Source organism: Coenobita brevimanus, chromosome 5, assembly GCF_032717465.1.
Source record: "Coenobita brevimanus isolate Jiangsu-jjx chromosome 5, ASM3271746v2, whole genome shotgun sequence".
Taxonomy (NCBI): Eukaryota; Metazoa; Arthropoda; class Malacostraca; order Decapoda; family Coenobitidae; genus Coenobita; species Coenobita brevimanus.
In genome coordinates, this window is record NC_136958.1 from 9,279,077 (window position 1) to 9,293,172 (window position 14,096).

Here is a 14,096-nt window from a genome sequence, read left to right on the forward strand (position 1 = left end):
TTGAAAAAGTTCAAATGGCTGCGACAAGATGAGTACCAAGCTTCAGGGATCTAAGCTACGAAGACTAGAAACACTGAATCTGCCTACACTACAGGAGAGAAGGAAGAGAGAAGACATGATTATGATATATAAATGCATATCAGGGAAGGAGAAAATAGACATAAATGATTACGTAACCTATGGGGATGCATCAGCAAGAGAGCAATGGAAAAGACTGCATAAAGAGAGAGGCGATAAAGACGTAAGGAAATTTAGTTTCCCAAATAGAGCAATTGATCAGTGGAATGCACTACAGAATGAATTAGTGTGTGCCAAAACAATTCATAAATTTAAGGATATGTACGATAAATATGATTTAAGACACGGGACAGTACGAGCTTGACTCATTTCTTTAAAGATACAATTAGATAAGAACAATTAGATAAGAACACACACACACACACACACATATGCAGAGAGAGAGAGAGAGAGAGAGAGAGAGAGAGAGAGAGGAAAAAGTTATCGGCCGTGGCCTTGGAAAACATAGTGTAATGTGACTAGTGATTTACACACTAGCTCCAAGTTTTCTCGGCAAATTCAATTAATTTAAAATATGCATCATTCACCCACCAAACCACCACCAGATCACACCACAATCACACCACCACCACACTCCTCAACGCCACAAACCATACCACTGTATCTCCACAAAATACCAGTATTCATAGGAGTTTCAGACTTCATTTCCTCCTTTTCTGTTTATCATATAGTCATTCAGCTTCCTAAATACTCTTTGTAAACAGTTGAACTTTACTCTTCACAAGTCTATAGGTGATACCCCACAAGAGTAAAATTGTGTGTAGACTTCTGGATTTCTGGTTGATTTTTTCTTTCTTCACACCGTTACAGTTAAAGCTTTTTTTTTTTTTTTCCTTCGGTTTATTTCGTTGTATTGCCTCTCATTACCTTCTTTCCATCACATAAAATTGCAGCAATACAGAGTAAAGGGGCATACGCTGTACAGTATTTATATATATATTTTTTTTATACTGAAAACTAGCGTCAGCATTCTTCGATGTAACTTTTGTTTATAGACCAAATTCTCTCCTCTCTCTGTGCAACATAATAACCCAATATGGTTCATACTCCTCCTAAATAGTTGTACTTTTTGAATCTGTATTAAAAACACTTTCAACAATCTTTAGTTGATCCCCCCCCCCAAGAGATCAGTGGTGGATGTAGATAGTCTGAAACGGTGCTGAAACGTTTTTCTTTCAACTCGTATTGTTCCACAACCACTGGGTTTATTTATTTCTACTTAAGGGACAGTCTTGCACATGATTTCTTCCTTCCATATATATATATATATATATATATATCATCAGCCGTTTGAGTATCCACCGCTGGACCGGCCTATCCCGACCGAAGTCAGGACGATACAGCCAATGTATCTCTACCAAGTGGCTTAGGCTGTCTGGAAGAGATTGTATGTAGGGTGAGAAGTGCTTGTAAGTGTAACTGTAGTGTTGGAGTGGCTTTGGATGTGTGTGTAGTCTGTGAGCCAAGTGTAGTCGGCCTGCGCAAGCCCACTGGGTGCAAGCATACTTTATAGTAAGCGACACTGGCTCAACCACAGCACCCCTTGTGTCCGTCAATGCAGTACGTGGCCGGGTGAACACTCCCAAAGTTTACTACCCTGGAGGGGCGCGAACCCTGGTTCACTCATGTACGAAATGCACACTCAACCACTGTGTGTATATATATATATATATATATATATATATATATATATATATATATAAAGTGTGTGTGTGCGTGTGAAAAAGAAGCTGCGTTATATGACGAAGGGAAAACAGCGTATTTTCATATTTCTTTCTTGTTTTCATGTTTTAGGTATTCATATGAAAATTCAGCCTTTTTAAAACTCATGGCATTTGTTTCATAAAAGCATAGGCCTGCTTATATCTACGGGCCTAAAAATGGATTGTAAAAAACTTCTTAGTGCGCATTTTAGCCATCCAATCAGCCCGAACGAGCCAACCACCGAGCAGCTTAGAGAAAATGGGAGTTTTGTAAGACAGCTGTCCCTAAGGGTGTTATATTCTGGGGAGATATTTGTGAAGGAGTCACCATATCAGTGAATAAGTATTATAAATTATAAGACATTCTCCCAGTTGTTTATTTGTTCAGTGTTGCCGTTTGGTTGTGATGTGTTTGGTTATATTATGTGTGAATTTGCAAGTATCTACAAGCAAACGTATATATAACTTTAGCTCATGAAAGATTATAAATAAGGAACCCAAAGTGATATCCTACTACATGCACATCGTTCCTCCCTAGTTCCTGTCGACAAAGTGGCACCGTTGAAGACGTAGATTTAAAGTCACTATTCTTAGAGAAAACTGGGCTCAGTAAAATTTGTGCTTGTCTTTAAACATTAGTATTCATTGTTTCTTGAAAACGGACGTAACTAGTTACTTCAACAGTTAATAAGAAGATGAACCCTAGGGTACGGGCCCACGGGCTTAATGACTATGAGCTGATAGACGAAAGACAGTGTGCTAAGTTTCATTCCAGCAGAATCCCACGCACAGTATCCCTGGGCACTCGTGGGTTAATAACTCTTATGCAGTCGATAAACATTGCTCTTAAGTCTTCTGCTGCTTCACACACACGCATGTTAAAACTATGATGCTTCAAAATTATCGTTTAATGCAAAGAGTTTTAAAGTTCAAACAGCAATGAATTTAACACTTTCACTAAGAGGGCTGCCTTTTTAATGAATAAACCCGGTATGGAGATTTGTATTTAGTATTCATTTTGCATCAGGCCATATTAGGTCCACTGCAGAACAAGACCTTTCACGGAGCGAAAGTGGAAGTCAGAGGTAACGCTTCCCTGTGCTGACACTGAGTCAAGGGTGATGCATGTGGCATCGACGTGTGTTATGGATACATATGGAATTGTTTGAGCCTATAAATGCTATCGGAAGGACCAGTAAGGTTCGAGCACTTGCAAGCATACATTAAATGTCCGTCACAGCTTGAGTTCGGACCCTAAATTTAAGCCACAGGCATAAGGAGACAAGCTCTCTAGCAGTCTAGCCACCGTAGGTCTCATGTAAAGACTGCATGAAGAAAATCCGTCACCTTACTTTAAAAGTTTATGAAGGTGGGGCAGGATATTTGTTGTGTGTGAATTTTACCAGCTTTTTATTTGGTAGGATGCGAGAACAATCAAGTTGCCATGTTTAGAAACATGTTTCCACTCTGGTGATAGTTCTCCTGAATTTGTGCCATTCATTTTCTGTTTTTGAACGATGATGATGACTGGGACGCGTTACAACGATCAGTGATATTGATGATGACGATAATTACCGTACATGATGATGATGATGATGACGATTGTGATGATAATGATGATTATGATAATGATAATTAAGACGAAGTTGATGATGATAATATTTAATAATAATAATAATAATAAAATAATAATAATAATAATAATAATAATAATAATAGCTAGAATTCTGAAATTGCAGAAGCAATGTTCAAAGAACTTCACAATACAGATGATTATACTTTTATCATTGTTGACCAAATACTAATGGACTTCAAGTATGACCCAAAAATTTTTACGGATTGTGGCCTGTAACCTTCAAATCAAGGTCAAGGTCATTCATGCTATGCAGATCGTGTTCACTCATGACCCACTACGTTTCCACCGATTATGGTCAAAATGAGCCAAATACTTTCCGATTTAGCACTTTCAGGCATGAAGCGGCTATTTTTGATTTTCCTTAATACCTCAAAAAGTATTTGTTGGATCTCAGTATCACGACCCAGGTGCACTTGTGTATGTTGATGACCACATACTGGAACAATTGCCAAACAATCGATTATGTAGCTTTTGCTGACCAGGACAAGAATTTAAAAAAAAAAAAAAAATACAGAGGGCGGTAGTTCTAAAAAAAAAAAAAAAAAGCCTAAAGAAGCCTGCAGCCAAGATACAAGACTCTTGAAAATTTCAGGTCCCTGTCTTCAACGATCTTGGAATGCCAGCCAGCCAGATCTTCCCCTTCCACCTTAAAAATATATATATATATATATATATATATATATATATATATATATATATATATATATATATATATATTGTACATTTAAAATATCAATAAGAACTCTACAGTATGCAGAGTTCTTAATAATACAAATACTACTACCACTACTACTACTACTACTACTGCTGCTGCTGCTGCTGCTGCTTTTGTTACTACTACTACTACTACTACAGAGAAGAAGAAGAAGAAGAAGAAGAAGAAGAGGAGGAGGAGGAGGAGGAGGAGGAGGAGGAGGAGGAGGAAGAAAAATTTACAGTAATGATAATGATGATGATGATGATAATGATACTTATAATGCTGATAAAATCGTACAGCAGGTGAGAGGCGGGGAGACAGAGAGAACACATATCATTATGTAGTCGGAACACCATGATCATACCGTGGACATGACACCACCCTCATTATTATTATGTCTCTCTCTCTCTCTCTCTCTCTCTCTCTCTCTCTCTCTCACACACACACACACACACACACACACACACACACACACACACACACACATACACACACACACACACACACAAGCTGCCACTGACGCTCGCCAGTATTTACGAAAAACTCCACATCAATCGGTTGATGACGTTATTATATATACAGTAGTACCATCCAGCCTGCATCGACTCACACACACACACACACACACACACACACACACACACACACACACACACACACACAGAATAAATAAGTCGGCAACATCCATCCAGCAACAAACAAGCTAGAGCGAGAGCAGAAGTCTGGAACAATACATTACATCCACATCTAACATCAAGCGGTGTTGGTAATGGTGCGTTGGTGTGACAGTGGAGGAGGGGGTGACTCACGTGTAGGGGGTGACACAGACAGACAGATGGATAGACTGAAAGTGAGCAAGTTAAAACACAGATATGCAGATAGATTGATACGTAGACAGGTCAGTCAGTATATAGATGACAGAAAGTTGGTTAACTGGATAAATGTATAATTTGTATATGACGGATGGCACAGTGAACTTCTTCGTTCAGAAGACATTTTTTTCTTTTTTTTTCTCTCTTTGCTGTAGCTAACGGTAACAATTTCATTAAACTTAGGATACGGAAGGGGGGAGGGAGTAGACTGTAGCACCAATCGAGTAGAGTGGCACTCCCAAGGTGGATGGAAAGCTGATGATAGGGAGAGCTGGAGCTCCAGTTTCATCAGCCCTCGGGACTAGCTTCTGACTATCTGCCTTTGATGAACTTTTTCAGTGTTCCAGTAACACAGAGAGTAGGCCAGCATGCTCTCCAGTAGAAGTTCCTTTAACTGTCAGCTCCAAAATTATGCACATTACTCTTACACATTACACTTACTATTCAGTATGCAACAAAACGTAGTCTCATCATCATCAAGCCTCGGAGTCCCCGGGGGGGGGGGGACCATCAAAGTCCCCACCACCCACCCCTCTCTCGGTGACGACCAAGCGAGATGCCTGGACTGGAACCACTGTCTGACTCACTTCTTCATTTTTGCAACATTCGTTGCCTTTCCACTAACTTCCTCTTTGCTGAGCACCAACTCCTCTCCTTTAAATCTTACCTTCTCTTCCTCACTGAAACTCAGCTGTCTGAGGCATCTGAGAGCAAACCCTCCTCTGTATCCTCCTACTTTCTCCGTGCTCATTTAAAAGCAAAAGGTGGCTCTTGTGTATATGTAGGCAACAACATAACTTGCTCTCGTGTTTCTGAACTTGAATCTTTTGAATTCGCATCCCTCTGGCTTCGGCTGTCCTGTCATTCACTGACTAAATAATCTGTGCTGTTTATTTATCCCCTAATTCTACTATGAAAAATTCTTCGACTAGCTTACTCCAAAGATGGAACACACACTTTCAATTTTTCCTTTCTCTGAAATCTCCATCCTAAGCGATTTCAATGTTCACCAGGATCTTTGGCTTTCCTCATCTTTCACTGATCCACCTGGCGAACAAGCCTACATCTTTTCTATCCTTAACGACCTAGAGCAGCTTGTGTGGTAAAGACTACATATTGTATAGATAGATAGATAAATAGATAGATAGAGAGACAGATAGAAGCAGGAAGTCAAATGATGAGAAGGTGTTGTGTCTGCGAGAATCGAGCAGTGCTAACATGCTTACACACTCTTAACACTGAGGAAAGCTGACGACAGCGGCCAGTAAGGAGATGATGCAGTTAGCTGTCAGCAGTCCTCTCGTGAACAAAGATCCACGAGGAACATACGTGACACACCCCTGCTACACCAGATTTTAGGAAAGAGAGCTCAGACGGAGATTAGCCACCGAACAGGCTAGATAGAAGGAGACAAGCGACCCTAGAGAGAGGTCGAGACGGAGATTAGCCTTAGAACAGAAAGAGAGAGAGATAGCGAGACAGGGAGGTAGCTACCCGGGACTTATACTCTTCCCATAGAGAGACCTGTAAAGACAAATAAAAATAGTCCCCTACTATTCTTTACCTCTCCCGTCACTACATGACATCTGGTGGGGAAACTACTACAAGATATAAAAGCCGCTCGACCACAAGTCTAAAATATACTTCTCTACAAGTAACTACAAAGTCTTTATGACATCTGGTAGCAGCGAACGTATACGAACCTCGTCTACGAATCAACATTAAATTCCTACAAAATATCAAGATTGAAAACAACCAACAACATCAGCTCCTGACAGTATTCTCTCCATCCTGCCCCCTCCGTCTCCCAGATCATTACGCTGATGCAGAGGTCAAGAGATCACCGACGCCTTGCAAGTAGCTTAACGACAAACCAGCAAATCTGCGGACATCGTCTCCGAATTAAAAGCAAATTTCTACAAAAAGCAACCGAGACTCTACAAGATTAGCTTCAGTTCAACATTGAATCCTACAAAATACAGCCTACAGTGCGAATAGTCTACAAAGTCTACGAGTCTACGACGAATCAGCGAACTACAACCATCTACAATCAACTACAATTAACAACTCTACGTCGTCTGTATAATCTTCTACACGCACCTACAAGAAGCGGCAGTCTTCATCCCACAACGAGTAAATCACAAGAAAAAAGGACCAAGAATACATCAAGAAAGAAAGAAAACAAACAAACAAACAAACAAACAAACAAACGAAGAGTGAGAGACGACTCACAACTCATAACCACCAGACCTCACCCTCCTCTCTCTGCTACATCCACCCAACCCCCAACGCTTACGCAGGTGTGAAGAGGTCAGGACGACGAAGCAAACACCAAGTCCATATTCACAACTCGTCTTACTCACTCGTCTTCACTCAAGTTACTCATCGCTACTCATTCACTCACCACAGCTACCAGTGTGGGAAGCCGACGTCACCATGTGCTGAGACGACAACACGCCAATCAACCCGCGAAGGACAACGCTATCACCACGTGCAACACCACTCACACCATTTCCACTACGGTAAAAATTAGTGAGTTACATAGTTACTTCAATTATACAATACACAGTGATAGACAATAAGCTTCTGCACAAACATATAAAACGTGTTGTATAGTTACAGCTTAAATACACATACGTACTTCAATTATCTTCATAATTCAATCATTAAATACTTGCACCAACAATAAATATTCTACACAGTATATATTCATTCATTTATTATAACATTTATTTACTACCAACGAGTGTTACCATTTATACCTACATAAAATACGTGTTTCATACATACAGCTATACATTATTACATCCACAAAGTGATAAAGAAAATATACCATCGCAGTTACTCAGTGAGCGATTAAAAGAACTGTATTAAACATTTATTAATTAAAGCTACCTAGTGGAAACATATAAATTAAGTTACAAGGTAAACTAGAAGGAAAAAAAAAAAAAAAATGGCCAACACAAATGCCGTTAGCAAGAGTGAACATCTTCAACACAATCGTGAAGACAATGATTTCCACACAGTGCTGACACACATATTACCCACGATAGGTACAGGTGAACAACAAGTCAGTGTGTATAGTTAATACTGTATATAGCGTATATATTTTTTATATAAAATAACAAAATATGGGACTATATAATATCATTTTATAGTATCTGTGCAATATAAACTAAACTTTGAAAAAGTATCCCAAGGAAATTAGCCAGTAATTATGTAACCATGAACAACATGGAAAAAAGCGTACACAAGCAAAGAGAAACAAACTATAGAAAATCAATACATACAAAAAAAAAAAAAAAAGAAAAGAAAGGAAAGAAAGAAAGAAGAGTAAGAAAGAAAAAAGAGAAATAAAGTAAGATCACATAACAAACAAATGAAAATAAGTGTAAATGTTACTACATATGCCAAAATACCACATAAACTACAAACAAAAAGCAAATTGTGTCTCCACAAACAAGTGGCATGACACATCATCACTATCATCGACCGCAGCATATGTTAGGACTGCAGTTATTACAATTATGTTACTCCATATTACAATAATGTAACTACAAACGATATGTAACAATTATGTAACGACAAACGATTACATTATGTTACACTTATTACAATTATGTAACTACAAACAATACTACAAACAATATGTACCATTTCTGTGACAGTTGCATTAACAAGATGTAACTTTTATGTAACTTTAACTACAATTTTGTAACTACAAACGATATGTAACAATTATGTAACGACAAACGATTGCATTGTTACACTAACTACAATTACGTACCTACAAACGATATGTAACAATTATGTAACGACAAACGATTGCTTTATGTTACACTTTGCCAATTATGTAACAGTTGCATTAACAAGATGTAACTTTTATGTAACTTTACCTACAATTATAAGGCCAAGACACTTATGTAAGAGTTGCATTAACAAAATGTAACTACAATTATAAGGCCAACACAATTATGCGTTAACACAATATAAGTCATACAATTATAACACAATTCTGTATTACCAGTATAATCATACAAGTTAGGTGAATCACTATTTACTATATTATATGTATACAATATTCATACAATTTACTTTTACAATATTATGTATTTCACTTCATTAGCTTATAAGTTCATTATAATGTGTATGTAGTATGTATTAATATGTTATGACTATTGAATGTCGATGGTACGCCATTTTCGCGCGACCGAGCAGTGTGGTAAAGACTACATATTGTATAGATAGATAGATAAATAGATAGATAGAGAGACAGATAGAAGCAGGAAGTCAAATGATGAGAAGGTGTTGTGTCTGCGAGAATCGAGCAGTGCTAACATGCTTACACACTCTTAACACTGAGGAAAGCTGACGACAGCGGCCAGTAAGGAGATGATGCAGTTAGCTGTCAGCAGTCCTCTCGTGAACAAAGATCCACGAGGAACATACGTGACACACCCCTGCTACACCAGATTTTAGGAAAGAGAGCTCAGACGGAGATTAGCCACCGAACAGGCTAGATAGAAGGAGACAAGCGACCCTAGAGAGAGGTCGAGACGGAGATTAGCCTTAGAACAGAAAGAGAGAGAGATAGCGAGACAGGGAGGTAGCTACCCGGGACTTATACTCTTCCCATAGAGAGACCTGTAAAGACAAATAAAAATAGTCCCCTACTATTCTTTACCTCTCCCGTCACTACATGACATCTGGTGGGGAAACTACTACAAGATATAAAAGCCGCTCGACCACAAGTCTAAAATATACTTCTCTACAAGTAACTACAAAGTCTTTATGACACTTGTACAGCACCCTACTCGTATCTCTGACCACCCTGGAAAGAGTTCCTACATACTTGACCTCTTCCCTACAACGAATCCTTCTGCTTACTCTGTTAATATTTTCTCTCCGTTGGGCTCCTGTGATAACAGTCTTATCACCTTAACCTGTCCTATCACTCCAGTAAGGCCTGTGGACCCTCCCAAGAAGCGGCGGCTATGGCACTTCAGAGCTGCTGATTGGGAAGCCCTCAGGCAGTACTTCTTTGATTTTCTCTGAAATGATTATTGCTTCCATGGCCAAGAGCCATCTGACTGCGCTTTGTGCAGTGCAGATTGTTCCCGGTGTAGTCTCTTCTGTATTTCACAGTTAGCCGCCGAGATTGATGATGATGAGCCCGTGAATTAGGAGCAGGTAGCGTGTCAGGTGAATCAGAAAAACAGGAGCAGGTGTGTTTCTCCCTCTTTATTATGCCACAGAAAAATAGAGTTGTGACAAGAGAGAATAAAGGAATAGAGCATCTGCTTCTGGCAGGATCTAAAAGCTATCTGACTGCCCTCGCTGCCCAGCCCTGGAAACCAGTACAGGTCAGCAAATTAGATGTCACAATCTCTCTGACATATGGAGATATATACATGAGTAGGTGTGAATTACAACTCTACCATGCACATCATACATCTCAATAAGGCAGTATTAACTGTATATGTAGTATTAACCCATATATATTTCCCAAGACTGAGATATATACAGAATTTATTCCCCTCCTTCACCACCTCCTTCATTCTCCCTGTTTCCATCTGAAAGTCCTAGCCTTAGCATGTCTGGTCTCTCTCTCTCTCTCCCACCTACTCTCAACAGTGAGGATGTATTTGGTTATTCATCTCAACACTACAATACATATCCATTAAATATAAATAAATGTATCTATGTATGTGATATGTATAGTAGTATGAGACAACTCATTGTGGAGTCATGCCAGAACCAGAACAAGATATTTTTCTCTTGGACATGGAAGCATGAATAAAATTCCTTTCTCATATCCTATGACTAATACAGAAAAAAAAAATGGTTTAATCACACTTGTTCCAATGATGTCCACAACAAGGAAAAGGCCTACAAAAGGTACTGGACCCAACCCACCTCTGAATCTCATCTCTTCCATGTTTCTGCCCAGAATCATGCTAAGTCTGTTCTTCTCCCTGCTAAAAATAATTTCATTCGTACTTAATGCTCTGAACTCTCCAACTCATATTCTTCCTGCTCCTTCTGGCACCTTCCAGAAACCTTTCCAACAACTTTACCTCATCATCCTTCCCTCCTCGTTTCCACTCCGATGGTTCTGTAGCTGTTTCATCTACTGATATAGCAGAACTCTTCACTCACACTTTTTCCTCCAATTCTGCCTTAGATGATTCCAGTGCTGCACCCCCATCCCTTCCCCTGTCTGAACTCCTCATCGCTGACATCAAAATTTCGTCAATTGATAAATTTTGTGCCATCAGTGGCCATCATACTAACAAGGCATATGGGCGTGATGGGGTCCCTCCTGTTGTCCTCAAGAACTGTACTTCCGTGTTCCCACCCTGACTAGGTATACTCTTTTGCATTTGTCTGTCAACTTGTACCTTCCCTCTTGCTGGAAATTTGTCCTCATCCAGCTTCTCCCAAAGAAGGGTAACCATTCCCAGCTCTCCAACAATCGCTCAGTTTTTGCTTTAACATCCTGTATTTCAAAAATTTTTGAGTCAATTCTTAACAAAAAAATATTTAAAAGCACGTTTCCTATCACAACCTTCTTTCAGATCGTCAGTATGGGTTCCGCCAGGGACACTCCATTGGCAATCTTCTAGACTACCTTTCATGCTCCTGGTCATCCTCCTTTTGGGACTTCGGTGATAGCTTTGCCTGCACATGACATCTCAAAGGCTTTTGATCGAGTCTGGAATAAATCTTTAATTTCCAAACTACCCTCTTACGGTTTCTACCTTTCCATCTGTGCCTCCAACTATAGCTTCCTTTCCGGTCGTTTTACAGCTGCTGTTGTAGACAGCCACCGAGCTTCTCCTACAGCTATCAATAGTGGTGCTCCTCAGGGCTGTGTCCTATCACCAACTCTCTTCCTTCTATTCATCAAAGACCTAAGCTGTACTTCTTACCCTATCCAGTCATATGCTGATGACTCCACCAGTCAGTCTTTCCATTTGCTTCCCAAAGGGTCTATCTCAGCAGTTAGTCAACAAACAAGGGATGAGGCTATAGTACATCTAATGTCTGTCTTGGCTCATATTTCTGATTGGGGTAAAAGTAATCTTGTTGTTTTTGATGCCTCAAAAACTCAGTTCTTACATATCTCAAACCAACAGAATCTTTCACATGAGTATCCTTTAATTTTTAACAATACTCAATTCATTCCTGCATCTTTTTAAAACATATTTGGGGTCTCATTCTCTCGGGATTTATCTTTTAAAAATCACATAAACTTTCTTGTAAAATCTGCGTCCTAGAGATTAGGTTTGCTAAGCCGACTCTGTGCCTTCCTTACCCCTACATGGTTGTTGACCTTATTCGCCCCTATGTAGAGTACAACTCTTATGTGCGGGGAGGCTTCCCACATACAGCTCTTCTCAACAAGGTGGAGTCAAAGGCTTTTCGTCTCATTAACTCTCTTCCTCTTACAGGCTCCCTTCAACCTCTGTCTCTTCCCTGCACTGTTTCATCTTTATCTCTTTTCTCTCGCTACTTCAGTGGTCAATTAATTGTCTGCCTTCATCCCTACACCATTACGGTGGGCTCATAGCACCCGTCTAGCAACAAACTCTCATCCCTTTTCTGTCCAACACCCTAATGCAAGAGTTAACATTTACTCCCAGTCTTTTATGTATGCAAAAGGTTAACTCTGGAACTGTCTCCCTCTGTCTGTATTTCTTACTGCCTATGATCTCCAGTCTTTCAAATGCAGTGTATCCAGGCATCTCGAAATGAAGTGATTTTGAATATGGGTCTCTGTTGTCTTGCTTTTTTTTCTTTGAGAGAACAGTTTTGCAGGCTCCTGGCATTTTGCTCTTTCTTTCTTGCATAATCACACCCTCCTCCTTGAATGAATTGGGGTGAATGAAAGCTATACCCTGTTTCCTAACTTCGAAAAGCCCATCTAAAGCTGAGTAAAATCGTATGGAAATGACAAGAATACATTTAAAATATTACCTTACTGGAGCAGAGGATTAATGGGAAACTCGCATTGGCAGGTAGGTGGGTACAGCAGGTAGGCTTGTAAACAGATGGACTGGTACGTCAGTTGGCAGATAGGTAGACAGGTACATAGAGAAACATGTACGTAGGCAGGTAGATAGTTAGGTACTTAGGTAAGCAGGTAGACAGGGAGCTAGCTAGGTTGGTAGGCAGTGCAGTGGCTAGGCTGATAATTAGAAAGGAAAATAAATAATGAACAGTAAAGGGGTGTTGACATTTTTTTATGGATAAAGAGCTGACTCACGTATAAGGCGGATGACCATCCTGGGGGGTAACAGTGAAGAAGTCATGCCCAAGTATCTGCGACCCCAATGAGTTGTCCCTTCGCCAGACGGTGTGGGGGGCGGGGTGGGCAGCGTACAGGCAGGTGAGGCTTACGGTGGAGCCAGGTAGCGCCCACACCGTCGTCCGCGGACCACGAAGCACCGGCGCGAAGTTGACCAGGACCTTGATTCTGCGACTGACTGAAGGAGGGTGTCCGTTGCTGGCGATGCACAGGTAGCCGCCCGCACTGCTCTGATTGACTCCCACCAGGCTGAGCTGAGGCCCCACCACCTCCTCCACTGGTGCACACACAGAAGAAAATGTTTGTAGATCTCGCACATATATATTTAAAATCTGATACACACACACACACACACACACACACACACACACACACACACACACAAGTATAGCTTTTAAATGTCCTGTAAAGGTGCCCCGTATATCTTTTAATTTTCTTGTTTAAGGCGCCCCAGCAAAAAGGTAGGGAAATATGTGCCGATATACATGACAGTGTGAGCTCTGAGAAGGAGAGAAATCCTCGACCTATGGTTAACCCCTTCAGAACAATGCAGCACAATAGTGATATTCAATCTTGTTCCCTCCATACAGCTTTATGCAGCTAAGAAAAGGGCTCCTGCATAGTACACTAAGGATCAGTAACTGTTCATCAACCCCGACACTACGACATAATCTCCCTAAGCTGAGTTTAATAATCCAGTAAAAGAAAAGGAAATTAAGTACAGCATCATCGTACTGAAGGGGTTAGCTTTCCATGCCTCCTGACAGCTACCGGAGATATAGCTTAACACTCCTCTCTC

The 14,096-nt window shown here is 40.2% G+C and overlaps 1 protein-coding gene across 1 annotated transcript in view; it reads right to left on the bottom strand.

Moving 5' to 3' along the window:
• LOC145397686 (protein amalgam-like) overlaps positions 1-14,096 on the bottom strand; it is a 52,991-nt gene that overhangs the window by 13,733 nt on the left and 25,162 nt on the right. Inside the window, exon 5 of the mRNA XM_080270730.1 lies at positions 13,256-13,574. Within this exon, the coding sequence (XP_080126856.1) occupies positions 13,256-13,574 (319 nt within the window). The remainder of the gene's footprint in view (positions 1-13,255; positions 13,575-14,096) is intronic.